Genomic DNA, 27,029 nt, shown 5'->3' with positions numbered 1-27,029 from the left:
TCGGATGCACTCCTCTTCCATGTGGGAGAAGGGTAGGTTTGACCTGGAGAAGAGAAGACTCAGGGCAGTTATGACAGTGGTCTTCAAATATTCACACAGAAGACGGTGCAGGCTCGCTCTGCTGCTCCTGAGGGCAGGATTAGAACAAAGAGGCTGAACTTGCAAGGAAGCACAAATTTAGGCTAGACATTGGGAAGAATTTCCTAACTGTAAGAGCTGTCTGGCAGTGGAACAGTCTGCCTCATGAAACGGCAAGCTCTCCTTGGCTGGAAGTTTCCCAAGTGAGCCTGGATGGCCATCTGTCAGAGAGCCTGTAGCAGTTTCCTGCAGTGAGAAGGGGACTAGATTCTCAGGACCTCTGGTTCCATGAGTGAGGTGGACTCTTGGTCAGTTTCATAAGGCAGCTTCATATCTTGCATGCTCAGCTTGTTGAAGGTGCTTAATAAATACTACAGCACGCAGTACACATTAAGCCACACTCCATGGTTTAATTTCACTTTTTTATTATTCAACATTTTATACATAATAAATACAAAGTTTTACAGCCAATATAAAGAAAGCACCCAAGGTTCTGCTTTCAGTGTATTGACACTGTACATGGTGATACGTTCTATTGCATGCCCTGTATGAATTTTAAAAAGGAGGCGTATTTTTACAACTTTTATTTTTTTAAATAAAAATTAGCAGCTCTTACAGAAAATATTTTTAAAATATAACTAAGGAGATTTTCTTTTTAAATAACACTTTCTGAATTTTGAAAGTCCAGGTAAGAAAAAAAGATGCAAAAAATTGGCCAACCAAACGGAACGTGAATATTATTGGCAACACTTATTTTTCTTGAAGCATTTTAAAATGTTTGCAGTAAAGTTCTTCTAAAAAAAAAATAATAAAATTGTTTTTTTAAAAAACTTAAGAATAAGTTTGATCAACACTTAAAAAAAAAAAGACCTCAAACAGATCAACAGGACTGAAGGCGCAAAATAAACCCCCACCCCAACACAAGATCTTCACAGGAATCTGCCAGACAAGTGCTGCAGACTCTTCATGGTTACACTTTCAACAGCTCTTCCCTTGCTCAGATTAGCTAAACGAAAGGGGGGGGGGGCGATTGGCAAAACAGTCATAATTCAAGAGACCCAGCCAAGAGTACTTGTGCAAAGTTTAAGATGAAAATATCTTATCAAATGATTTCACAAAATGCAGCCATAAAAATTTAGGCAACTAAATGCAGGAACGGCCACCATCTTTTACTTGCTTAGGAGGAAAAAAATGAACACACAAGAGCTCCTTTACACTACGACTAATCTTACAGCTCTTAACACATTTGAAGGTGGTTTTTTATATATTTCAGGCAATGGGCTGGAAATGTCTTGGGATGAGATTAAAACAATAGAACACAAAATTATCTCTTCTTTTTCCCTTTATGGGTGTTGCTGCTTGGAGACCATTTTCATCTGAACTATATTTCCTCCCCATCTCCTATCACTTTTATTCATCTTAAACGACAAGATGGCCATGTTTCGCTTCCAAAGCCTAAGCAGCTCACTCAGAGAGACTTAGGCTTAAAAGTGACCTCCTACTGTGGTCTATTGAGAGCATAAATCTTCTGCTGCCCAAAAGCTGATGGACAGTTCTGCAAAGACGGCCTTTCTGGTATATTTCCCCCCAGCACATGGCAATCACTGCCTTATTCCCCAAGACTGCAGAGTTGTATGAAGAGGCCACAGTTTGTACACTACTTTATTGCCTCCTATCACCAGCTTTGGCCAAACAGGACGTGTGGATTTTTATAGTGCCTCCAATAATCAGAAGCGTCTGACCAGAGATGATATGGGAACAGTGAAAAAAGTGTACACACTCCAGCCCACAAAGGTCCATCATACACCTCCAATATTCGAGCGGGGAGCACAACGGTCCGTCTCTAACCTTAGTTCCCTGGGCCTGAGCTGGCCCTTAGGCTTTGCATGGAGATCTGCGCTAGAACTATCCGACTCTAAAGCTAGACACCACACTTCAAAAATATTCTAAACATTAAACTTCCTAATTCTAGCCGGATGTTCCGATGTCCAAGATATACTGCTAATGTCAGAGAGTAAACTATACAGCAATAACTGGGATAAGAAGCGATCCAAGTACAAAAGAAAAAAAGTAATCTGCTTAAAGAGGAAATGAACAGCTAATTCCAGGTCTAAGATGGAAATCCTGCTTATTCAGTTTTATCCTAAGAAAAACATGTTGTTGCTACTAAGTCAGCACTTCTGTAGTAGGTACTCTAGTACTAAATGCACTGCATAAATATCAATACAAAAGGAACGTTACGTTCAGGTTTTACGGTTAATGATGGAAGAGGCGCACACTGAAGTACTTAACCCCATAGGATCCGCAGCGCTTTCCCTTCGATGTAGATTTCCCCTGTCTTTTGTTGAGGGGGAGGGCAGAGAGAGGAGCCCGCCTCTCTTTAAAACGACGCCTGGGTGTTCCCTTCTCTATTCCATACATTCTGATTAATACCCTAATCAGAGAAGTAATGCTACTTGACTAGGAAAAAAATCATTTCAACACATTCCTATGGCAACAGTAATATACTGTACTAATGCACGTGGTATACATATGCTATGACTAGAGGCAGGTCTACACGTTCCAGTTCCCTGGCAAAAGGCATCCCTGTGAGAACTCGCCCTTCTGATGGCTGCAACCTGCAGCACCAGTAAACAGAGCCCATTTCCTCATGTGGAGACATGCAGTGATGGCCGGTGAGAGCTGCTGCTGGGTGGGGAGGGCGGCGGGATAGAAACGGAAGGAAAAGGTAACCAGAAGAAATGCCGCTGCTGAGTGCTGGGGGCAGGGCCTCCTCGGGGGATGCTGGGCCAGCTGCTGCCAGATTCCAGAGGGTGCCGGATGCAGCTAAGTTGCCCTTTCCTTAAAGTTACACCCACACTGCCCTCCCTGCGGCAGGCCTCACCGGTCGTGACTGGAGACATCGCAGGTAATGAGGAAAGAGACCACATTTACTGCGCAACACGCTGGAGTGACTCTGGGGACAGGTCATCACGTAGAATCGTTTCCACAGGGAAAGCTGCAGGCAGTGGACCGGCCATCAGTGGCACGGAAGAAGGAGCTCTTTGCAGCCTTCACTGAAAGCCCAAACGGGCCATCTTTTCAGCTGCCCAGGCATTCTTCTGCTCGTGACGGGCCCAACTTGCTTTGTGCTAAAGGAGGAAGGATGGCAGATAGATAAAGTGAAACCAAACAACAGCAACAACCAAAAAAGGCACAAAATATTCATGACCGCAGGAAAGAGTCCACCACATTCAAGGTCCATGGAAAATCCTCCTGTTTTCCCCCCTTACTCTTTTAAAGGTATCTTCCATCATGCAAAGGTGCCCAAGAATGAGAGCTGACCAAACATCACACCCACATTTGGCCTTGATTGTAGCACTACTACGGAAGCCGTCCCACTGGTCACACCAGGGTGATTTCCACATCCTCTATTTTCTCTGTCGGTCTGCGGTGCTGTTGTGTTGGGGGAGGAGGGGCAGCCCGTACCTGAAAACATAGCCAAACACATCATTAGCAACTGCCCTTCCGCACAGAGCCATGGGGCTGCTCAGGAAAGGCACCTGGTGGAGGGGATCTTCCTGCGTAAGGAAAGCTTCCCATAACATTTTGGCGGACAATACACTTTGCATATTCTACCTCTGAACAAGAGATACTATTGCGGGGGGATGCATCCATGCCCTGCCTGCAAGATAAGTGATGCTACTTGAAGAGGCATCTTGCTGGAAACCATCAGCCCAGTTTCTGATGTTGCTGAATGCATGCGACTCTCAATGCAGTCCCCTGTGACTGGGAGGAGGAAAGGCTGGGTGCTGCCCACTGTGGTCCCAGATCAAGGCAAGAGGATTAGTCTCTACTCAAGCTATCCTCATCCATCCCTAGGTCTGCTTACCTGCCCCACAGAGCCCCCTCTCATGCCCTTATATGCATGCAGCCTGCACGTGCTCCCTGCCACTGCCTGAAGTCTTGGAAGACTTTGAAACCTCCTAACAATGCAGGATCATGCCCCTGTGGTACTGACAACTGGGCTGCCATTCCCTGCTCTGCTGGATCTTCAGTCGCCAAGGCAGCATGTCCCCATTGCCAAGGCAAAGGTTTTGGTCTCCCCGATGGGTGAAGGTGACGCCATTCTCGACACTGGCCACCATGTTTGCTGGTAGCACTGTGGCTGACCGACTGAACTGGGGAGCAGAGCAGCACAGGAGAGCAAGCGAGGCCATAAGAAAAGCCTTGCTGGATCAGACCAAGGCCTGCCCAGTCCAGCATCCTGCCCTCACACAGCGGCCAATCAGGTGCACCCGGGAAGCCCGCAAATGGCGGGAGGGGGAGGGAAAATGCCCCCTCCCTTGCTGCTCTCCAGCACATGGTGTTCAGGGGCATCAGGCCACCTCTGATCCTGATGGAAGTATATCACTATCAAGGCTAGTCACGGCCAACAGCCCTATCATTCTTGAATTTGTCTAGTCCCCTTTTAAAAGCATCTAGACTGGTGGCCACTACCACATCCGGCTGCAGTGAATTCCACAGTACATGTTGTGTAAACAAGTACCTTGCTTTGTCTGTCCTGTATCTCCAGGCATCTAACTTCTGTGTTTGATGCCACAGCCAGGCTTATTGTAGGCCTCCTTGCTCCAGGAGTTGCACCAACCTGGACAACCTGGGCCAGCCGCAGCACCTGACCCTCAAGGTTGGCTACCATGAGTTGTAATGAAAAAGATCCCATGGAAAGGCATCATGTTGAGCACATGGCTGCAAAACTCTCAGTCTGCACCTGGGTCCTGCTGAGTTGCACTGCGACCCTTACCTAGAGCATCTGCGCCCCTAGTTCGCCACCACCTTCCCCCACCCCCGCCACCACTTTTTGGCCTGTCCACCCCCGTCCATCTTCTTCTCCCCCTGCCTGCCCACAGCCACCGTCTTCTTCTTGCTCCCCGCCATCCGCCCCCATCTCCTCCTTTTGTGCCGCCTGCCCCGCTTCCTGGCTGCCCACCTGCCAGCCAGTCGACTTGCCAGTTGCAGCCGCCCACCGCCATTTTCTTTGGCTGGCCACCACCACCGCCATATTCTTTCTCTGGCCCCATGGTTATCCGGCAGCTCTCCGAACTCTCGTGAGAGCTGCCACGCATGGGATTAGCCATGGGTGCACCTTAGAGAAATAAATATAAAAGAAGATGGTGTGTCTGGGAACTTACAGGTCTCAGTTTGCCATATGAGGTACTTTCAGGAAGAGGTCGTGGTGGCTGAGGGAATCCAGGAGAGTTTGAAGTGAAACTGTTGTCTGAAAGAGTAGAAATACACACCATTGTATGCCTTTAGATGAATCAGTCACATACATGGGTTCCAACCTAACCATTTTGAGTTTTAAAAAATTGGAGTTGTAAGCTCCAATACAATTATCTGGCATTTCTATAAAAAACAACTACAGAGCTTCATGAACTTCACTAATTATATTCCGGCTTTGCAAACATATTGAGTTGCTTTATACCAGGCCTGCTCAACTTAGGCCCCACAGCTGTTTTTGGACTACAACTCCCATGATCCCCAGCCATAGTGGCCAATAGCCAGAGATTATGGGAATTGTAGGCCAACATCTACAGGAGGGCCGAAGACGAGCAGCCCTGCTTTATACCAAGTCAGACCTTTGGATCATTCCAGTACATAAGAACAGCCCTGCTGGATCAGGCCCAAGTCCTAGCTAGTTCAGCATTCTACCTCTTACAGTGGTCCACCAGATGCCTGCCTTCTCTCTTGTTGTTGTTCCACTGCAACTGGTATTTAGAGGCATCTTGGTGCCTATAGCCACCAGACTAGTAGCCTCTACCATCTACCTCAACTGGCAACAGCTCTCTGGAAGAGGCCTTTCCCAGACCTTTTAAACTGAAGATGCTAGAGACCTTCTATATGCAAAGAACGTGCTCTGCTGAGCTGGATCTACTGACCGGTCCCCTCTTATATTATGTGTTTGCAACTGATGTGTACAAAGATGGAACTGAATGCCTGCTACTTAATGCCTCATACAAAATTCAACCTTCTCAGATGCTTAATTTTCTCATTAAAACCACCTACCAAGCCTAACAAGTTGTTCTAGTAAGAACAATTCTGCCTACTTTCCTTTAACTATCTCTACAACTTAATTAAATTGGGTCCAGTTTGGCAATTCTCATTAACTCACTTATGCCTCAAATGTCCATGCATCTGCCATCTTGAATTGGGGTGGATGACATCATCACTGACTTTGCATTTGAGGTGTCCCTATGTGTACCTAAAACTGTACCAAATTTGGTCCAAATCTGTTGCCACTTGCACCTCAGATGTTTACATGTCCACCACCTTGAATCAGGGTGGATGACATCATTACAAATTACACCCCTGAGCCATCCCTATGTGTCCCTACACTTGTAGCGAATTTGGTTCAAATCAGCTAGGTGGTTCACAAGTTAGCCCACCTGCGCATCTAAAGTTTACGCGTCCGCCATCTTGGATCTGAGTGGATGACATAATCACAAACTACGTCGTCAAGGTGGCCCTCCAACTGTACCCGATTTGGTTCATACTGGCCCAGGCATTGTGAAGTTGATGGTGGGAGGGAACACACATGGAATGCCGGGTGATCTCATAGGCCTACTGGAAAGTAGGCTAAATATGTACGGGCAGCAAAACACCTGGTGAAATCTCAGAACTTCTTACAGGGTGTGAGTGAGAACATGCATGCAAACAGCCATGAAGGCAGGAAGCAGGACTTCCAGTAGCCTGGAGGAAAAACCTCAATGGCCTTTCAGAGTTGCCTGCCTTTTGTCTAGGAGTTGCAGCAAAAAAGTTGAATGTATAGTATACTAACTCTTTACTATACCGGGGTCCTATGTGTTCAGGAATGCCCCCCACCCCCAATCTGCTGAATGATCCCAATGCCACGAAACATTGCTGGATTGATTGATTTCTTTCTTTCTTTCTAGGAATGAGCCACAAAATGGCTCCTCCTGTCTAAATGGAGGACAGACGTGACCTCCACAGTGATTTCCAGCCTTCTAGGAACCACGGATACGTGGGTTTTAACCCTTTCATATCTGCAGATAATGAAACTGGGTGTCAATTAGACACCCGTGAATACATGAAACGGTGGATACAGAGTCCACGTATAACAAGGTCTGCCTGTAGTTTGATAACGTTGCCACTGGCGCATAGACCCACATCTTAGCAAGATTGACATAATAGTTTGGATTTTCATATCAGTATGTACTGCAGAGCATTCTTGCTCTGTGATCATGTAGAAGATCAATTCTTTCTCTTTGGGTAATAAAACATATATAAAAAGAAATAAAATTGGGTTGTATATTACAATATCCCATATATCATTTCCAAAATTCACTTAACTTCTTTAGTGTTTTCCAGCCCGTGGGCATTTTCACCATAGACAGCTAAACCTTCTGGCACGTCTAACAATTAGAGACGTCTATATATTTAATCATCTAAGACATACCCGTGGCTAATCCCATGTGTGGCAGCTCTCGCAAGAGTTCGCAAGCAGCTGCCAGATAGCCACGGGTACGCTGCCGCCGGGGGAAGTGCTGCCACTGGGCTGGCTGGTGGCGAGGGAAAGCGCCCTCTGGGCCGGCCAGGAAAGGAAAGCACTGGCTGGGCCTGCGGGTGGGGAAGAAAAGTACCAGGCGCCAGACAGGCCAGCGGGTGGGGAGGGAAGGGAAAGCAGACTGGGAGGGGGAGAATGGACTGGGGCTGGAGGAAGGAGAGACAGGGAGGACTAGGGGGGCAGATGCTCTGCGCCATGTCAGCTAGCACGTTCCTATTGATCTTACTTATGGTTGAGGGAGTAATATACCAACTGGACAACAATATATAGCGGTTCTCTTTAAGATCCATATTCAGAGAAAAGGTGTAACCAGATTTCATTTTGCAAAATGGGGGTTTTCCTGGTGCACGGTGGCACCTCTTCTGTTCTTAGTGATGGCCCTTTCCCCTCTCTTACCATTTGCTGAGGGAGACCTGGGGAAGTACTGGGAGCTTCTTTTATCGGGACTATGGAAAGGACTGGCTGGCGGCTGGTCGTACAGTGGCAGTGGTGCCAAAGAATTCTGGGGCTTCGGAGATGAAGATACCTGCAAAGCAAGGAATAAGAAAGATGTAGGAAAAGCGGTTCTGCTTTAGAATAATCCAGACAGTTTTCGTCAATAGGAAGCCATGCCTGTAAGGAAGGTTCTTCTCAGGGGTAACTGAAAAATGATGTGTGCTGCTAACTGACAACTAATAAGAGGCATGACCCTGCTAAATGAGCAAAGAGGCACCTTTTAAAGTGGTGATTCTCTTATATTTAGCAGGGGGAGAGCAACTGGCCCTATCCAGCCCCGGCACAGCATCCCTCCAGTGGCTGTTGCTGGTGTTTACCTTCCTTTCTTTTTAGATTGTGAACGCTTTGGGAACACGGAACCATCTTTAGTTATTCCCCCCCCCCCCATGTAAACCGCTTTGATAACTTTGTTGAAAAGCAATATATACATATTTGTTGTAACAGTTAGTTTTAGTTTGTCATTAAATTGACAGGGCTGGAAGTATAAATAAAATAACCTATCTACAACTACAGTGGACCCTCGACTTACGAACTACTCGACATCCGATGTTTTCGACTTACGAACTTTTTCGAGCTACGAACGGAAACCGTTGGCGGTTTAGATGCGGTTTCCTCGACTTATGAATTTTTAGATGCGGCTTACTCGACTTACGAATTTTTTTAAACCTCCGTGGGTGCGCTTTTCGACTTACGAAATTTTCGACCTCCGAACGTGCATTCAGAACGGATTAACTTCGTAAGTCGAGGGACCACTGTATGTGATTAGCTGCTGCTATTAAAAAATGCTGTTTATATGAATTTTCTAGACCAGCCGGTTGCAAAGATTCAGTGGGCAAACAACAGGTTAAAAATAATGGCTCACAAGCCACACAGGGTAATGCCCACCGCCTGTGCTCAGTCAGAGAGCTGAGGCTGTACAAGAGGACTCTCAGAGCACTCGCTGAATCAACCAACCAATCCATGCCAAGCAAGCCCTTGCTGTGGCTTGGTGCATGTGGCAGGGAGCTGTGGCCAAGCCTGGCTCCCTGCCACATACCTGTAGGGAGAAAGTGGCCCAGAGAGCTCTGCGGAGGAGTGGGGAGTTGGAACTTGGGTCCCTGCTCGATCACACTGATTCTCGGGGCTACTGAGCAGCAGTCCCGTGGCCAATGTGAGCGGTAGCAGAGATCCACATTCAATCCCTTCGCTCAGTCACGAAGCTTACTGAGTGGCCTGGACCAAGTTGCTAGCCTGCCTCACGGAGATCACTCTACGGACACCACTTTCCGCTCCTTGGAGAAAGGGAGGGCGACAAGTGTAATAAACAACACATAATTAAAATGTTGTAATCAGTTGTTTGCTAACAGAAAGCAAGCAAGCAAGCAAGCAAGCGCAACAATAAGAAGCTGACGCAAGACCCCAAAATGGAAGCCTAGTTTTCAGAAGCGAAAGCACAGCGCTGGGGGCTGTAAGAACCGGCCGTTCTCCCCTTGTCAAGCTCCGTCTGATCTCTCAATGTACCGCACGGAGATTAATTACAGGAAGGAGACTGGGAATTTCCTCTTTCTGCTTCTATTTCCTTTCTGCCCTCACCACTCCTTTCATTCTTTGTAGACACATCTGTTGCTAACCTTTGCCAAAACAGCACAGTGTGATTAATATTCAATTTGGCGCAACCAAAATAAAGTTAAGGGCTGGAGCTTTACTTTGCAAATCTCACCAAGTCTTATCTCGCTTGCCGTTCAAGCAGCTACTGACAGTAGGAGAAAAATTCGGATTAGAAGAGTCTGAGAAAACCCCAGGGGTCCTGGAACACTATGTCCAGCAGTACTGCGGGATGTTTTTGAGCAGCAAATCCATGCAGATAAAAGGCCACATCAAAGGCCAACAGAATTAGTACGACTCATGTGGTGGGATGGGAAAAGGTTATGGCCATGGAGGATGCAAGACAGCAGAGACAGATGGCACATCCGTCTCCTTCTCTTTAAGGCTAGCTCTAGGAGAGGCATAAAGAGGGTAAGACAACGTGTGCCCTCCCAGGATTTGAGCGTGTTCACAGACTCACACGGGTTGAGGGCCCACGTGTTTTCTAGCACGAAAGCCTAGGAGTTATTTATTGTCTTCTGTGAAGACAATACTGAGCTAGACGGACCAATGGTCTGACTCTGTAGGAGGCAGCTTCCTATATTCCTATTACATACAAATCCTGAGGGCTTTTCTGCAAGGCCCACCCTCTCCACACGTACAAACTGATGACAACAATGATGCATAATTGTGAGCAGAGCTTCCTTTATATCTTATACCTCTGCTAAATGAGTCAGTTGTGTGCTATAAATAGAAGTTTTTGCCACATGTAGCAAATAAGAGTCGGTCTTATTATGGCACATAATATATTGCTTGGCTCCTGAATTAGCAGAGGACAAGATTAACCTTAAGTAACATGCCTGCCTTTGTTACCGAATTTGGGGCATTCCCTTACATCCAGAGAATGTCCTGTCAGATGAGGAATACTTGGCAAGAGCTGGCTGTGCTGTGGTGGTTCAAACCTTTAACTGATTGCATTTGTACCCATTCAGAATACCGGCAAGCATTTCTCCCATACCTGAACATCTGCCACACACGGAGTCTCTCCATTTTCTGATGTTGTTAGCTCTTCTACTAGCACGGATGGGAAAACTCCAATGTGCCCATTAAATTCCCCTTCCCAGAAGCCATCGTCATCTTGGTTTTCTTTGTTCAAGATCCGGATTATTGCTCCCTCAGGGAAGGACAGTTCATCGTCCGTCTGTCCCTCGTAGTCATAAAGTGCTTTTACAAAACATACTGGAAAATAAATGGCAAATACCGTGAGGCAAGATTTGATGGGATGTTCAAAACCTATCTGGGATGGAAGTGCTTCCTAAAACACGTTTGGTGGAACCCTGGGTGACTGCTGTAACATTTCCCACCATAGCGATATCTGTGCTGTGGACCACATGAAAAGAACAAGATTACAAGTGGCTATGGCTGCCTGCAATTGCTTCCTAGCAGGCACTGGGACACCTCCATGTGCCCAAGTCTCTAGTTCAAACCACACCTTCAGCACAACTTCACTGGGTGGCCTCAAGGACATCTGCTGTTCTCCTCGCCTCCCCATTCCCTCCTCCCACCTGTGACGCAATACACATTAGCCTATCATATGGGGTAACTCTGAATGCAGATGCTATCCATTTTGTAAGTTCCTTTGAGTCTTTTTTTAAAAGTAGAGAATGTGACCAATAAATGCATTTAAAAACCAAACATTCACAGCATGAAGGAACAGAGCTCATCATGTCCTCAGAAGACCCAGTCCAACTGGCACTTACCACCGGAGTCTCCGTTGAGGCTTCCAGAGACTAGCTCAGCTTCAGTTGAATTACTTGAAGTATGTGACCGACTGTCCAGTGCTGCGAGTGATTGCAACATGCTCAAGAGGCTGTTGGAAGTTGGGAACTGCAGGTATTTCTCTGGCACGTAACCCACATGGCCTGTCTTATTTCGTGCCTGCAAAAATGGAGGAGAGGAAAATGCTTAACAGAAGGTGCAAATATACAAATAGGCATATATATATATTTTAAAAAGCCACCGCCCACAACATGCCACAATGACAGGAAAAACAAAATGATACCTTTACCCAATCTTCCATATCTCCGTCTTCAATAACTTCCAAAACCTCATGTTCCTCAATGGTTAATTCATCAGGCTGTGAGGCCTGTGAAAAAAGGACAGTTGTGCAAGATGTGTGGTAAATATTAGGTCTGGGCTATTGGAGATATCCTCCCCCCGCCATATGGAGAGAGCTGATTGTGGGGCAACTGCCTCAGGTAGTATGGTGGTTGGGAGAGGTGGAAATAATGCCCGCAGGAGGATCTGTGAGGAGGAGGGGGAGTCACACAGGGGAGGCTGGGAGGGGCTGCAGGGGAAGTTCTGGAAGCGACGACAGTACCCAGGCATCCTCACTCCACCCGTCAGCCACTCAATTTCAATGCCCTCATTCCACGCACAGATGAAATTTTCAATGTCCATCTACTGCACTTCAACAAAAAGCTCTGGAAGTAGTTTGCACAGAATCAGAACACACATTCAGACACAACCCCGCCCCTCTATGACTCTTCTCTACAGGAAACAAGGTCACTCCCACTCTCAACAATAACTGCTAGTCTTAGCAGTTAGTCCTTTTAAGAAGAGCTGTACAAATTTGCCCATGAATGTTAATGCCGGGAGCCCTTGAATAACGTGGGTTTCACATTTGTGCTTTCAACTATTCACAGCTAAGCTATAGATACCCGGTTCCAAACATTACGGGAGTGAATTTTGGACATTCACAGTTCCTGTGCATGCATTTCACACTTCTGGTGGCATTTCCAATCTGGAGAGCATTCTGGAGGCAGCGTGGAGCTGCATTGGGATGTATTTTTGTGGCATTTTGAGGTTTTTGTTTTTTGGGGGGGCATTACTGAAGAAGCTGGAGTACAGGTACAGCTCTGTACTCTCCTCTTATTTCTGGGAATTTTATTTTATTTTATTTTATTGGTGGAGGAGGGTTGTATTTTTAATGTACCAAGGAACCTAACCCATTATTCCTATAGGCACAAGGATTCAATTATGGCAGTTTGGGCATTTGCAGTGGTATCGTGGAACATAACCCCCTGTGAATGAATCCATACTGATGCCATGTGAACCAATTCCTATAAACATGTTAGTTTACATGACACTCCTACCACTGTACCAGAGCAAGCATCTTCAAAGGGGATCTGACATATTCAAGTTCTAGACAACATATTCATTATTATTTTATGTAATCTTCCAAGGACCTTCAGTTGGTGTATCTGGTCTCTCTCCCTCTATTATCTTCACAAGAGCAGTGGGAGAGGGTAGGCTCCTGGGTGAAAGTTAGGGGCAAATTTTATGGTGGAGTGGGAATTTGATTTGCCACACACTGGCTCTCTTGGGGGTGAAAGAAATGCTTCTTTCCACTTTTGATTCCTATGTCCTGAATAGTGAAGGTTTCTAGTAAAACAAGTAATATTAACACAGTTGTTTTCTATCTCCTGTTTTTGTTTTAAATACACACACTATGGAGAGCACAGGGTCCCCCGAACACCCTGTCCCTTATCCCGACCGGTTAGGCCCACTCCCAGAAAAACCCATTATTGTCTGTGCAAAGCATGAATAGAACTCACAGCAATGTTAAATTTCTAGCATAGATTTAAAAAAAACCCAAATATTAATTTCTACCTCTAGAATTTGTTGCTAACACAGAGATAATGTATCATTAAGTATTAAGAAGTGGGCTGTCATGTACCAGGACAATCTATTAGAAAGCAATGGATGTGGAGGAGACTGACCTGCATTAACACACCAAGGGGAAGGCATGTGAACAGACACACCAATGGGAGACGTGGTCATGTGCCAGCATAATCCCCATCCTCTCCAAAAACAATAATGTGGAGCATCCTCTCCTGCTGTTTATCCTGGTCACATTATTATTATTTATTCGATTTCTATACTGCCCTTCCAAAAATGGCTCAATACACAGAGAAATAATAAATAAATCAGATGGCTCCCTGTCCCCAAAGGGCTCACAATCTAAAAAGAAACATAAGATAGACACCAGCAACAGTCACTGGATATACTGTGCTGGTGGTGGAGAGGGCCAGTTACTCTCCCCCTGCTAAATAAAGAGAATCACCATGTAAAAAGGTGCCTCTTTGCCAAGTTAGCAGGGGCATGACAGCCACAACAGCAGTTCTGTTCCGTTGTGGACATATCCTTCCATACAGGGACAGAAACTTCACTCCGCAACACCGGAACTGCAGGCTCTGCATGAGTGTAGCAATTTCCAGAATTCACACAATTCCCAGCTTCACATTACAAATGCCTAGGTAGCATCCATCATCTTGCAATCCACTGAAGCTCAAGCCCAGTCCTTAAATCCTACAGGGCAGCCAGCCCGAACCTGAAAGAAAGGAGCAAGCTGGCTCCACCTCAGGGCCAAATACGGAAGCTTTCTTCTGAATATCTGCACAGACTTAATCGGTGTCAAAGCTTGTATGATCATTTGCTCACCTGCAGAATCCTGACATTTTACATACCTTATACGAATAAACAACTTTGCAGGTCAATGGATAGTTTCGGAGAGTACCAGATGGACTTGAACTGCTGTCGTCAAAAGCATCCATGCCATCTTCCAGCTCTTCCCCTTCTTCCCTTTCCACATCAACATTTAGCTAATAGGAGAGAGAGTGGAAGAGAATCAACAGCCTGGATTATACCTGTGACCCACATGGAAACTATTTCCGCTCCCACAACTGAGAAAGTTGCTGAGTAATCATCCAAGAACAAAGGTGGCAAGACATCAATTTATGTTGAAACAACATTAATTTGTCAGGGAGTGGTTGCCTGTGCTTTAGGTATCACTGATCCCCACGTACATTTGCCCCATTTTGCATATTATTTCAGCTGTGCAGTCATTTGTGAAAAACCACTCAGCCAAAAGGTGTGTTAATTGCCTTCTTCTCTGCTCCGTCCTCTCCATGCACCAGTTAATTGCCAACCTGTTGATTGCTTTTTAAGCTTTGTCTTGTGCGTGCTACCATGTTTATGCAGGTGCATTAACTCTGTTATGTGCTGCCGTCTTTCACTACATACCAGAGGTCGTTGCTTTTATTCTTTATTTTTACATTTATATCCTGCTCTTCCTCCAAGGAGCCCAGAGCGGTGTACTACATACTTAAGTGTCTCCTCACAACAACCATGTGAAGTAGGTTAGGCTGAGAGATGCGTGACTGGCCCAGAGTCACCCAGCTAGTTTCATGGCTGAATGGGGATTTGAACTCTGGTCTCCCCAGTCCTGGTCCAGCACTCTAACCACTACACCACACTGGCTCTTTATTCCAGGGATGGCCAACCTGTGGCATGGTGGGTGCTGCATAAGAGGTGCACACAGGAGGTGGTTGTGGTATGCCTGGACAGGAGCTAGAAGGTCCATTCACCTGCCTGTAAGCCTGACTGCCTCTCCAGCACTGTACTGTTGTCTGCTCCCCAGCTCAGTGGACGAGATGGGAGAAAAACAGCAAGGCACAGGAGGTGGAATTTTGCAGGAAAATTCTCACTCGCTGGACTTGGTGTGTAGCATTCTTGCCCCCAAATGGGCTACCAGCGTTTTTGGTATTCATTTTTGGTGGTATAGTGTAACACCTTGCCAGGGAGCCATGAGCTCCCCTTTCCCTTTCCTTCTAAGTAACTAAAGGGGAAGTTGTGCAATACCCCCCCCTTGCAGGATTGGGCGATGGATCACTACTATTCTCCCCCCCAAATCTCTGGAGTCAAAGGAAGGAAGCTTCTCTTTTCCCTCCATCACTTGAGATGATGTGCTACACTTCGGAATGAAGGAAGGTTGCCTGGGGAAGTGCAGTGCCTGCCCAACTATCCACCAGTATGTCCGCTCTAGTCTACAGCACCCCAGAGGAGGAACAGCTGGGGCCCATGTGGCTGAGGACTCAACACTGGTCAGCTGAGCAGAAAATATGGTTTCTCTTAAGTTGTCATGAGAACTCGATTACCAAGAACGTTAGCCACCTGGCTATTCCTGCAATGTAATTTGTCTTGCTTTTAAAAAAATTTCTGCTAAGGGGAAAATATTTTTACCCTGGCAGTTATTAAGATCAGAACAGTTGCCAAACAATTTTTGATAGAAGTGTTACAAACATGACTGTTTAAAATATTCAGTAGCTTCTCTTCAGAGACCTTAAAAGCAGACCTTGACAAGTTTTCTTTGGCTCTAGAAGCCAGCCCAAGAATTTAGGAGCCAGACAATGGACACTTGACAACTGTGAGACGGGGAGGAGTTTCCCTTTATCCTCTTTACAAGTAACGTACTTAGAACTGGAAAAGGACTTCTTGGGACAAATAAAGACTTTGTGGCTTAAGGCAAGGACTTTGATCTGAAGAATCACACTCTTGAACCAGAATTACACACTTCTAATATTTATTGAATTTATATATCGCCTAATATCGAAATCTCTAGGCAATTACAGAATTAAAACATACATTAAAAATAATAAGTTCTGGTAAGAACTAATCTGCCTTTCACTATAATCTGGTAAGAACTAATCTGCCTTTCACTATAATTTTAATTTATAATTACCAGCTTCCGCCTCAAACTTTCATGCATCAACCGTCTTGAATCTGAGTGGATTACGTCACCACAAACTACACCGTTGATGTGTCCCTATGTGCCCCTACAACTGTTCCAAATGTGGCTCAAATTGGTTAGGTGGTCCACAAGTTAGCCCACTTGCTCATCAATTGTTCACACATTTACCAGCTTGAACCAGGGTGGATGACATCACATACTACGCTTTTGAGGTGTCCCTACAACTGCGCCAAATTTGGTTCAAATTGGTCCAGGCATTAAGTTGACAGGGACAGACAGACAGACACACACCTGGGTAATCTCATAAGCTTACTTTCTTTAAGGAAGGTAGGCTAAAAAATGAAGCATTCAAAACAAAATATTTTTCCATTTAATGTATTAAAGCAACTCAATTCACTATTGTTTATGTTAAAGTTCCCTAAAGAAGAATTTTATTTATTTAAAAATATTTATACCCCACCCCTCCCCTCCAGTACACTGTTGCAATGAATTCAACATTGCAGCAAAAAACCTGAACATAAAAGATACAACTTTCTACAGATGTTTTGTGATTTAGTTCACAATGCACTGAATTTTGGCCAGTAGCCTGAATTAAACATTTTATATGTATTATTCAGCCATGAAGTTGCTCAATCAGAATGTGGAATCCTTCAAAAAGGCTTGTGCTTGTAGAATTTGATCAACTGGCCAGCTAAAAGGATGTTAGTAGCAAGTTAGAAACCAAATGGTCAGTTCCACTATATTATGCATGTTATTTATGTTTTATTTTTATGGGCCGCAATTCAAAGCAGGCAAGGCAGTACCAAAACTCCATGGCTGGCAAGGCACTGAAACCAATGGAAAACGGGGTTAGGAGAACCACAACCACGAAATCAGCTGGAAATCAAGGGGACAATGCTACACCCCCCCCAAGCCCCAAACTCTTTAAATATCAACAGAATCAGTCTCGTCCGCATTGAAGACCTGGTTGGGCACATAGCTCTTCTCCTCGATCAGCCTTTTCAGCTTGGCAGAAAAAGGAGCTGCAGCTTCCTGCTCTGCAGAGGCAATCTCCCCAACAAGCTTTACACTGTTAAGGCTGAAGCGCTTCTTGAAGTTCTCAAACCAGCCGTTGCTGGCTTGAAACTTCTCAGAGTCTCCCTCTCCAGAATGCTCCACCAGGTGCTTGTAGATCCTCCACGCCCTGATGCAGATGCTGAGAGGGATCTTTTTCTGCGTCTGGTCCTCCATCCAGATGTTCAGGGCCTTCTCCATCTTCTCAATGTTGGGGTCTCGTGGCATATACGAGACCCTGAGAGAGGACTGGGTCCCACTGGTAACACTGCCTCTGATGGCATCCCCATTCTTCTTGATGCTGCAAAAGTCTGATTCATTGACCCCGGACTATCTTCCAATGGCACTGTTGCTTTGCCCTCCTTCAGGCAGAGACTTTGATTTTTTCCTACAGGGACTTGACAATCCTTGGCCGCTTGTCCCCAGCATCTTCCTTTCCCTTGCCTGAATTTTCTGAGATCTCTCTTCCCCTCTCCCCCACCACTGCTCTCTCTCTCTCTCTCACCTCCGCTTCTCTCCCTCTCCCTAAAAAGCTGTGCAAACACAGCAGTGAAGACACAGCAGCCATTACAGCCACACCCCCCATGCAGCCAAACAGTGAAATGCAGGCTCCCCTCAGCAGCAGTGAAAGCACAACAGCCATTACTGTACAGGCCCCAACACTGCACATTTCACCTCTGCCTCTCCAAATCTCTCTCTTCACTCCACCTTTCCTCCGCCTCTCACCCTCAGAAAATCGTGTCAACGAAATTCCACGAGAACTGCATATACTCAAGTCGCTGTTGGTGCGACCTGCCACAATTCCCCAGTCACGGATACTCAAAACCGTGATTGGGAAACCCGCGGTTGGCAAAGGATGACTGTAATTACCGTATTTTTCGGACCATAGGACGCACTCCCCCCCGAAATGAGGGTGCGTCTTATAGTCCAAATGCTGTCCAGCAAGGCTGTTGTAAAAGGATATTTGTTTGCCCGTGGTGTCCCATGCGCTGTCGCCCGCTGCTGCGTTCGCTTACTGTCGCTTACGGTACTTACAATTTACAGTTCAGGTGCTGGAGGTGATGTCAGCCCTCCCCGCCCCTCATAGCCACAGCCGCTTAATCAGCAACGCCATACGGACAGGCGCCGAGGGAACGCCCGCCCACCACTCTCAGACATACCAAACCAATCAGGTGCTGGAGGTGATGTCAGACCTCCCCGCCCCTCATAGCCAGAGTTGCTCAATCAGCGATGCCGTACGGACAGGCGCTGAGGCAATGCCCACCCACCACTCTCAGACACGCCACACACCCTGCATCAAATGACACGAAAGGAGGCGGGATAGCGTCCGCCAACAGCAGGAGTTGGATGACCTCGATGGCGATGACGGCGAGGAGGGGGGAGGGGGAAGGACTTAATGTACCGGTATGGATTGAAAAAGTGTGGTCCAAACGTCCTGGAGGGCTTCTGAAAAAATCTGCTTTATTAGTGCTTGATCAGTTCAGAGCACATATTAGCGAAACAACAAAAAAGAGATTTAAAGAGGTGAAGACTCATCTAGTTGTAATTCCTGGGGGTCTTACCAGCCAGTTGCAACCTCTCGACATTTCAATCAACAAACCATTTAAAGTCTTTATGAGAGAAGAGTGGAACAAATGGATGGCTGCTGGGAATCATTTTCTGAGTCCTACTGGACGAATGAAGAGGCCCACTATCACTCAAGTTTGTGAATGGGTTAAAACATCATGGCAGTCAGTGAAGGAGGAAATTGTTGCACGATCATTCAAAAAAAAAAAGTGGCATTAGCAATGTCTTAGATGGAACTGAAGATAATATCATATATGAAGATAGCGAAGAAAGTGATATAAGTGATTGTGAGCAACTGAGCTTCATAAATTTTGACACTAGCAATAATGAGTTTTTGGGGTTTCCAGAAAACTAGAAAAGTGCTTGAGCCTCTAAGTCTTTCCTCATTTGTTAATGGAAGTGATGATGGTTCTTAACACCACTGTTGAGTTTACCCTTTTAAATATTACCGTATTTTGCTATATTTTACGGTAATAAATATTTTAGTATACCAGTACTATTTGGTTCAGAATATTTTTTTTCTTGTTTTCCTGCTCTAAAAACTGGGTGTCTCTTATGGTCAGGTGTGTCTTATGGTCCAAAAAATACAGTAGATGAAGGAGGTTTCTAAACAAACCCGGAGATTGGTACCAGAGATTGGTATCAGGGTGGGCAAATGCAGAGGATGGCATTTCATATGGAGCTCCTGGGACTAGAATGGAGATAGGGCACAAGAAGTCTCTTTCCAGACCTCATTGGTTAAGGGAACCCCTGGTGGGTCTTACGCGCACATCCATTGAGAATGGAGCCTTCCTGATTCAACCTGAGCAGGATTTGAATGGACATAAAACAACTTGTGAGCGCACACCTGGAGGAAACAGTGCCACCTGCCCTCAGAGGAACTAACCCTCTGTTTCTGCATGAGCCGCTGTTTTGAGCATGCCTCCTGATTTGGAAAGAGCCCCCACAGCAGTGAATGAAGAGATGCAACATCAAAGACTCCTGAGAAAACTTAGAAGTCGCGGGATAAGGGGACAAGTACATGTGTGGATCGCTAACTGGTTGAAGGACAGGAAACATAGGGGAGATATAAACAGAGAGCTTTCACAACAAAGGGAAATAAGAAGTGGGGTCCCCCAGGGATCTGTTCTGGGACCGGTGCTTCTTAATTAATTCATAAATGATCTAGAAGTAGAGGTAAGCTGTGAGGTGGCGAAATTTGCAGATGATAACAAACCCTTCCAGGTAGTGAAATCCAAAACGGACTGTGAGGAGCTCCTAAAGCATCTCTCCATACTGGGTGAGTGGGCGACAAAATGGCAAATGCAGTTCAGTGTTGGCAAGTGTCAAGTGATGCACATTGGGACGAAAAATCCCAACGTCAAGTATACGCTGATGGGATATGAGCTGTCAGTGACTGACCAGGAGAGAGACCTTGGGGTTATGGCGGACAGCTTGTTGAAAGTGTCAACTCAATGTGCAGCAGCTGTGAAAAAGGCCAATTCCATGCTAGGGATCATTAGGAGGGGGACTGAAAATAAAACTGTTAATATTATAATGCCATCATACAAATCTATGGTACGGCTACACCTGGAGTACTGCGTACAATTCTGGTGACCGCATCTAAAAAAGGACATTGTAGAACTGGAAAAGGTGCAGAAGAGGGCAACCAAGATGATCGGGGCCTAGAACACCTTTCTTATGAGGCAAGGCTACAACATCTGGGGCTTTTTAGTTTAGAAAAAAGATGACTGTGGGGAGACATGATAGAGGTCTATAAAATCATGCATGGTGTGGAGAAAGTGGATAGAGAGAAATTCTTCTCCCCCTCCCATCAGAACCAGGGGTCATCCCATGAAAGTGATTGCCAGGAAATTTAGGACCAACAAACGGAAGTACTTTTTCACACAACACATAATCCACTTGTGGAATTCTCTGCCAGAGGATGTGGTGACAGCCAACAACCTGGATGGCTTTAAGAGGGGTTTGGATAACTTCATGGAGGAGAGGTTTATCAAGGGCTACTAGTCGGAGGGCTGTGGGCCACCTCCAGCCTCAAAGGCAGGATGCCTCTGAGTACCAGTTGCAGGGGACTAACAGCAGGAGGGAGAGGGCATGCCCTCCACTCCTGCTTGTGGCTTCCAGTGGCACCTGGTGGGCCACTGTGCGAAACAGGATGCTGGACTAGATGGGCCTCCTTGGGCCTGATCCAGCGGGGCTGTTCATGTTCTAACATTCAGCCTCCCCAGATTCTGCTGGCTCACAGCTTTAGGATCTTATTACACCAGACAGCAGAAACTGCCTACCTCCACCAGAGGCTGATGGGAAGGAGGCAAGGCCGGAACAATGAGTTGTGCAGAGACATAGTAGGCAGCCTTCTCTGCCAATGGATGCACTCTTGGCTTACAGGAGCCTTTAATTATTTATAGTAATTTATTTCTCATGGCAAAGTTAGGTGTTCTTTTGCAGTGCTTAGGAATTACTGCCATATGCTGCAATTTTGCACTGAATGGAATGTGGGAAATACATCTGCGCGTGCAAGTTCTACACCCTGAAGATCAAAGCATTACCTAACTTCAGGCTGTTTAAAGATTTCCAATCCATATGCTCTTAAAACAAGCACATGGTAATTACCTCTTCATTCCCCCACCAAGGTAACTGACAACCCATTTGCCCCATGACACTAACAAATTTGAAATGCTTGAAGAGCTGAGACACTTCTGCACAGGAAGCAGGGAGGGAAATGGGACTGGGAGGCTCCTCGTGCACAGGAGGGCTTACACGATTCTGCAAAGCACCGGGGCTAGGATTCTGGATGCAGGTCTGTTTATACAATCACTTCTCCTGGGACAGTGCACACCACTCCCACCCCCAATATCTCACCAGTCTGTTTTATTTACATGTACTAGGGGTGAATCAGAGGCTGGAGAGCCAACATGCAAGCTCTTGATTCATGCTAGGATAAGGCATATTCTTGTGATTGAGTGGAGCCGACATTTCAACAGAAACAGCAGCAAGGTAAATAAAAAAAGGGGACCACACAGAGACAAGCTAAGTAAAAAGAAGGGGATGCCGACTTAGGAGCCACATCTATACATCATGGATTGGTTCTGACTTGTTTGAATACCTGCTCATACAGGTGAGCTACTTGTGTGAGCAATGGAATGTCAAAGCAGCTTATGCAGAGCTCCAAAGTATCTTGGAGTTTCATCATCTCATACTGCACAAGAGATGGCAATAGTAAACCCCTCCTGTATTCTATCACAGACAACCACAGGGCTCTGTGGTCGCCAGGAGTTGACACCGACTTGACGGCATACATTACCTATTTATAGACAGAGGTTCTCTCCAGAACAAAGAAATTACATTCTTTAAATCCTGAGGGTGTAAACAGGGAGCATTCAAACTTTAAAAGTACCCTTTCCCATTCATATTAAAAAGGGGATAGAGCTGTAGCTTGGGAATGGGGCTATTGAGCTCAGTGGCAGGGCATCTGCTTTGCATGCAGAAGGTCCCAGTTTCAATCCCTGGCAGCATCTCCAGGTAGAGCTGGGAAAGACTCCTGCCTGAAATCTGGAGAGCGTCTAAATACCGAGTTAGATGGCCCAGCAGACTAACTCAGTAGAAGGCAGCTTCCCATGGAATACAAATACCAAGATGAATACTTATATACTACTTTTCAACAAAAGTTCCCAAAGTGGCTTACATACATACAAATACATAAATAGTGGCTCCCTGCCCCCAAAGGCCTGACAATCTAAAGAAGAAATACAAGATAGATGTCAAAGTGCTGGGCCGTGGGCTGGATTAGGCCTGTGAAGGTCAACTGACCAGCCTTGCCACTGCCACATTTCTTTCCCCTGCTGCTGAAGAAGAGGTGGCACATAGCTTTATTTCTCTCTGAGCTTCTTCCTTCCCCCTGCCACCTCCACTGGGGCCGCTATCTCTTTCTTGCTCCCCACCATCTTGCGTGCAGCAATGAAAGCTGTGAGTTGCTTCCTCCTCCCCGCTCCTCCTCCCTTGGGCTTTTCAGCGGGTCAAGTGCTAGCCCAGAAGAGGGAGACTGGAGATAAAACGTGGGGGGAGAAGCAGATGACTCCCCCAAACCCCAGAAGACAGTGTGGGGGGACAGGAAGAGACAAAGAAAGAGGAGGGAGGAGGAGGAAAAAGGATGAGTGGAGGGTAAGGGAGGAGGAAAGAAAAGCTCTGCTTTTCTTGGGGCATTTTGCTGCTTTGGGATTATTGATCCGACTACTGAGTGTGAAAAATGTTAACCGTTAACATATTATGGTTATGTTAAGACTCTAGATTATTAATTCTCTTAGCCGACTGTGGGGATGCATGTCAAGCTCTTCGCGGCGGAACTCTCGAAAGGTCGCGTGAGAGTTCCAACCACGGTAATGGAGGTGGTGGCCCGGTCTGGCCCGGGGAGACAGGAAGAGGAGGCGGCGGGCAGTGGTAGAACCGTGCCGTCGAGAGTAGCTCGGCTAGGCGGGTGGCGGAGCTGTGCCCAGCCAAGAAGGAAAGCGCTGCCAGCAGCTGGGGACAAAAAGCTGAGAAGACTGGGGCAGAAGGCAGGAGGGAGGGCAGGAGAGACTGGGGCAGAAGGTGGGAGGAGTGGGGAACCACCAGCCCCAAAGAGCGCACAGATGCTCTGTGCGGGTTCAGCTAGTTTCAGTTTAAAATACAATTTTTTAAAAACAAAAATTTCCCTGAGCATATTCTGGTGTAAAAAGTAAGTGTATTCAGCTAATTTCATTGGCAAGATTGTGTATGCAAAATTTGGTATATGTAGTTCACCAGGAAATATGATATTGAGAATTTCTTCAAAGAAAAAAACATCCCAAAATTTAAATTTCCCTCAAGCATATTCTGGTGTAAATGTAGTGTATTCAGCTAACAGAAATGGCAGGGTGAGGGATGAAGAAAGGAAGAGAATGAGAGAAAGGGAGGGAGGGAAGGAGGAGGAGAAAGATAGGTGGTGCGAGGCGACAGAAGGTAGCGCAAGGCGATGTGCGGCCCTCCGGAGGTGCATGGGCATCAAATCCGCCCCACCACCCGATTGAGTTTGACACATCTGGTACTGTGGACACAGAAAACTTAGAATTGGACTGAGAGAGGGAATGTGTGGGTGTATGCAAATGTATGGAAAATCCTGAACCTAAACTCACCCGCTCAATGTGACCCCCAACTGGATTTCTGGCAGCCTTCTGGAGGTCACCTGAGAGCACATGCAAAGAGCCAGCCCATTCCTGCCTTAAACTTCTGTTTTCCTTCAGAACTACTGAAGTATAAGGCCAGTTTGGTTTCTGCAGCTATCCATCCTCTATTAAATCACAAGCAGGGCCAAAACCGATTCCTTCGTGTGTATTTTGAAGGCAGGCTGTGTGATGAATGCTGTTCTCTTATTTACAATTTGTTAGATGCCAAGCTGTCAAGAGCTGCTTGGAACAAATGATCTAACAAATGCAGATATACCAAGACAACAACATTGCAAAGAGATGCTTTATCAAAGAGAAAAGGTAGAAGAGGTTTCAGCATATAAAACAAACAAATCACGTGTGCCACAGGGAGCCCAGGGAATGTACAACAAAGAACAAGAATGACACCGTTGGGTGTTTCTGTTTCACAAAGCTAGACATTTAATTGCTCCAGGGGAAAAAAGCCAGCTTCTGGCCAACCCTTGCCTGCCATTCAAGGGCAAGCCAATCTTTACAACCACGGGCTAGGCACAAGGGGGAAAACTGAACTTAAGTGTCCCCCCCACTCCAGCATCTGCCAATTTGTCAGGGACTGGCAGCAGCTATAGATGCCTTTCCAACTGCTGGCATGTTGTATTGGGCAGAGGAACAGTGCTGGGGAGAGTCCAGGGTTCGCAACAGGAAACCGATGCAGAGAGGAGCCAAATGAAGGAAGAGTGGGCAGACAGTTCAGAGGAATGAAAGTCTCTTTTTACTGCAGTGTGGTGAAGAGAAACCCAGCACAAGCACAAAGTGCGACTAAGGCTTAAGCACCCCTCAAGTCCTCCTCCTCAACAGAAACAAAGCCCAAATACACACAACTGCAGTTGTGCACGTTTGCTCCTCAGTCCTCTTCCCTCTTCCTAGGAACAGAGGAAGCTGCCATATGCCGAGTGAGACCACTGGACCCTCTAGCTCAGTACTGTCTAGACAGACCACCAGCAGCAGGTTCTCCAAGGCTGCTGGCAGGAGTCTCTCCCAGCCCTATCTGGAGATGCTGCCTGAGACATCTCCAAGCTGGGACCTTCTGCATGAAAGCACACAAGATTTCCCTAAGGGGAAGGTCTGACAGTGCTCACACTGTAGTCTCCTATTCGAATGCAAACTAGGGCAGACTTTGCTTAGCAAAGGTCTCGCTACCACAAGACCAGCTCACCGTCTTCCAGTTGAAATGCAGACTACAGGAAGCCCTATGTCCTGCTTATGTTACTGAGGAAGGTGCCATATGCCTGGATAATACCATCCCCACTGCCAGCAATGAAACCTTGTAAAACCCCAACCCCCATTTGCATTTTTGATTACAACTTTGTTAGTGCAAAGACCCTAGGGCAAAGCTGTCAAGCACATGGCCCAGATACCTTATGAGGCCGCAAGAGGTCCTTAGCATGGTCTGAAGCACCCCTTCCACACTAGTAACTGAACTCTCAGGGTAGAACTAGAAGTTTTCTCATCAAATGCCTGGTCCCAACTTCACCTTGCAGAGATGATAAGAGGCACGGACATGACAAGATTGGTGGATGGGCAGGAGGAGTGTTAAGCCTCTCCTGCATCCAATTTTTCTTGCAAAATACACCCTTTTGTTGTTTTTCCTAGTAGCCTCACTTCATATTTTTGAGATCAACTGAGAAGGGAGGGGGATGTTAAGAGCTACTGGGGAGGTAAAAGATAATGTGTGCCATCAAGTCGGTGTCAACTCCTGGTGACCACAGAGCCCTGGGTTGTCTTTGGCAGAATACAGGAGGGGTTTACCATTGCCATCTCCTGCACAGTATGAGATGATGCCTTTCGGCATCTTCCTGTATTGCTGCTGCCCGATATAGGTGTTTCCCATTTGAACCGGCAACCTCTAGCTTGCTAGTCAAGTCATTTCCCCGCTGCGCCATTAGAAGGTAGGGCAGCCTATTTGCAGGGAAGAATCAGTGGCTGGAAGGAAGGATTAAGTTCCTCTCCCACCTGCCAGTTCTCCTCTTCAAGTGAAATACCATTAAAATAATACAGGGTTTTGGAATCTCATATTTTCCTTTCAACATCCAGCACGGACCCTAGAAGGCAGGTCTTAGGAACATTTTAAACACAGGAGAGCATCTCAATGTGTCGGCATGGTGATGGTGGTGAATTAAGGCAAAGCTGAGCATTTTTGATTGAAACTATTATTGCTATAGCTTCTTGGCATATGCCAGGTGGGAAATATGGGCCTCCAAACCATTTAAATTTGATACTCCTGGTATAAGGAGTGCTGAAGCAGTAAATGCGGGTGTGTGGTCTTTTAACAGTGCAATTCTATTTCCTTTCTCCCAGGCCTGCGACTTCCTCTACTTTAGCTTCTAGGGCCTACTTATACCCAGTGCTCATGCACTTCTATTTCTACAGTAAATAAATACTAGAACTTAGATTGGAGCTGGAAGGAAACATTAGGGAAGATCCAATTGCTGGGGCAGAGAGCTGGTAGTCTGCATGAAAACTATTGACAGAGAGGAGAGATATCAAGTAGCTCCTACAGCAGGTAGGAAAAGGAAACCACCCATGTATGATATGAAGGCTACATAGTGTGACAACATTCTGGCAAAATAAATGGATAAGGGAAGAGGTGGGAAGGATTAGATTTCACTCATACTTTGTAAGGCCAGAGGGATAATGAATCAGACCATGGGTTTATCTAGTCCAGTACTGTCTAATCTGACTAGCAACAGCTCTCCAGGGTTACAGGCATAGAGGTATCTTTCCCAGTTGCTACCCGAGACCCTTCTGCCTACAAAGCATGAGCTCTATGACTGAGCCATGGGACCTCCAGTTGTGATATATTATCAGGAGTTGTGCTCTTAACTAACTGCACTTAGAAAAATGCACTCAAAGCTATTAGAAAAACATGCATGTCACCCTCCAAGTTTCCCAACAGTGT

General features: G+C 46.2%; 1 protein-coding gene across 3 annotated transcripts in view; it reads right to left on the bottom strand.

Annotated features, from left to right (window-relative positions):
* Window positions 1-486: 486 nt before the first annotated feature.
* FCHSD2 (FCH and double SH3 domains 2) overlaps window positions 487-27,029 on the bottom strand; it is a 237,891-nt gene continuing 211,348 nt past the window's right edge. For 2 of the 3 annotated variants that reach the window (XM_053308747.1, XM_053308749.1), the window contains 7 exons: window positions 14,230-14,364; window positions 11,763-11,846; window positions 11,461-11,638; window positions 10,719-10,939; window positions 8,039-8,168; window positions 5,250-5,335; window positions 487-3,546 (listed from right to left, as the gene is read on the bottom strand). In XM_053308747.1, the coding sequence (XP_053164722.1) occupies window positions 3,463-3,546; window positions 5,250-5,335; window positions 8,039-8,168; window positions 10,719-10,939; window positions 11,461-11,638; window positions 11,763-11,846; window positions 14,230-14,364 (918 nt within the window). In that variant the 3' untranslated portion in view covers window positions 487-3,462. The remainder of the gene's footprint in view (window positions 3,547-5,249; window positions 5,336-8,038; window positions 8,169-10,718; window positions 10,940-11,460; window positions 11,639-11,762; window positions 11,847-14,229; window positions 14,365-27,029) is intronic. The other variant, XM_053308748.1, reaches the window with a different exon arrangement.

This window comes from Hemicordylus capensis, chromosome 3 (genome assembly GCF_027244095.1).
Source record: "Hemicordylus capensis ecotype Gifberg chromosome 3, rHemCap1.1.pri, whole genome shotgun sequence".
NCBI classification, from domain to species: domain Eukaryota; kingdom Metazoa; phylum Chordata; class Lepidosauria; order Squamata; family Cordylidae; genus Hemicordylus; species Hemicordylus capensis.
This window is presented reverse-complemented; position numbering and strand designations above follow the sequence as displayed.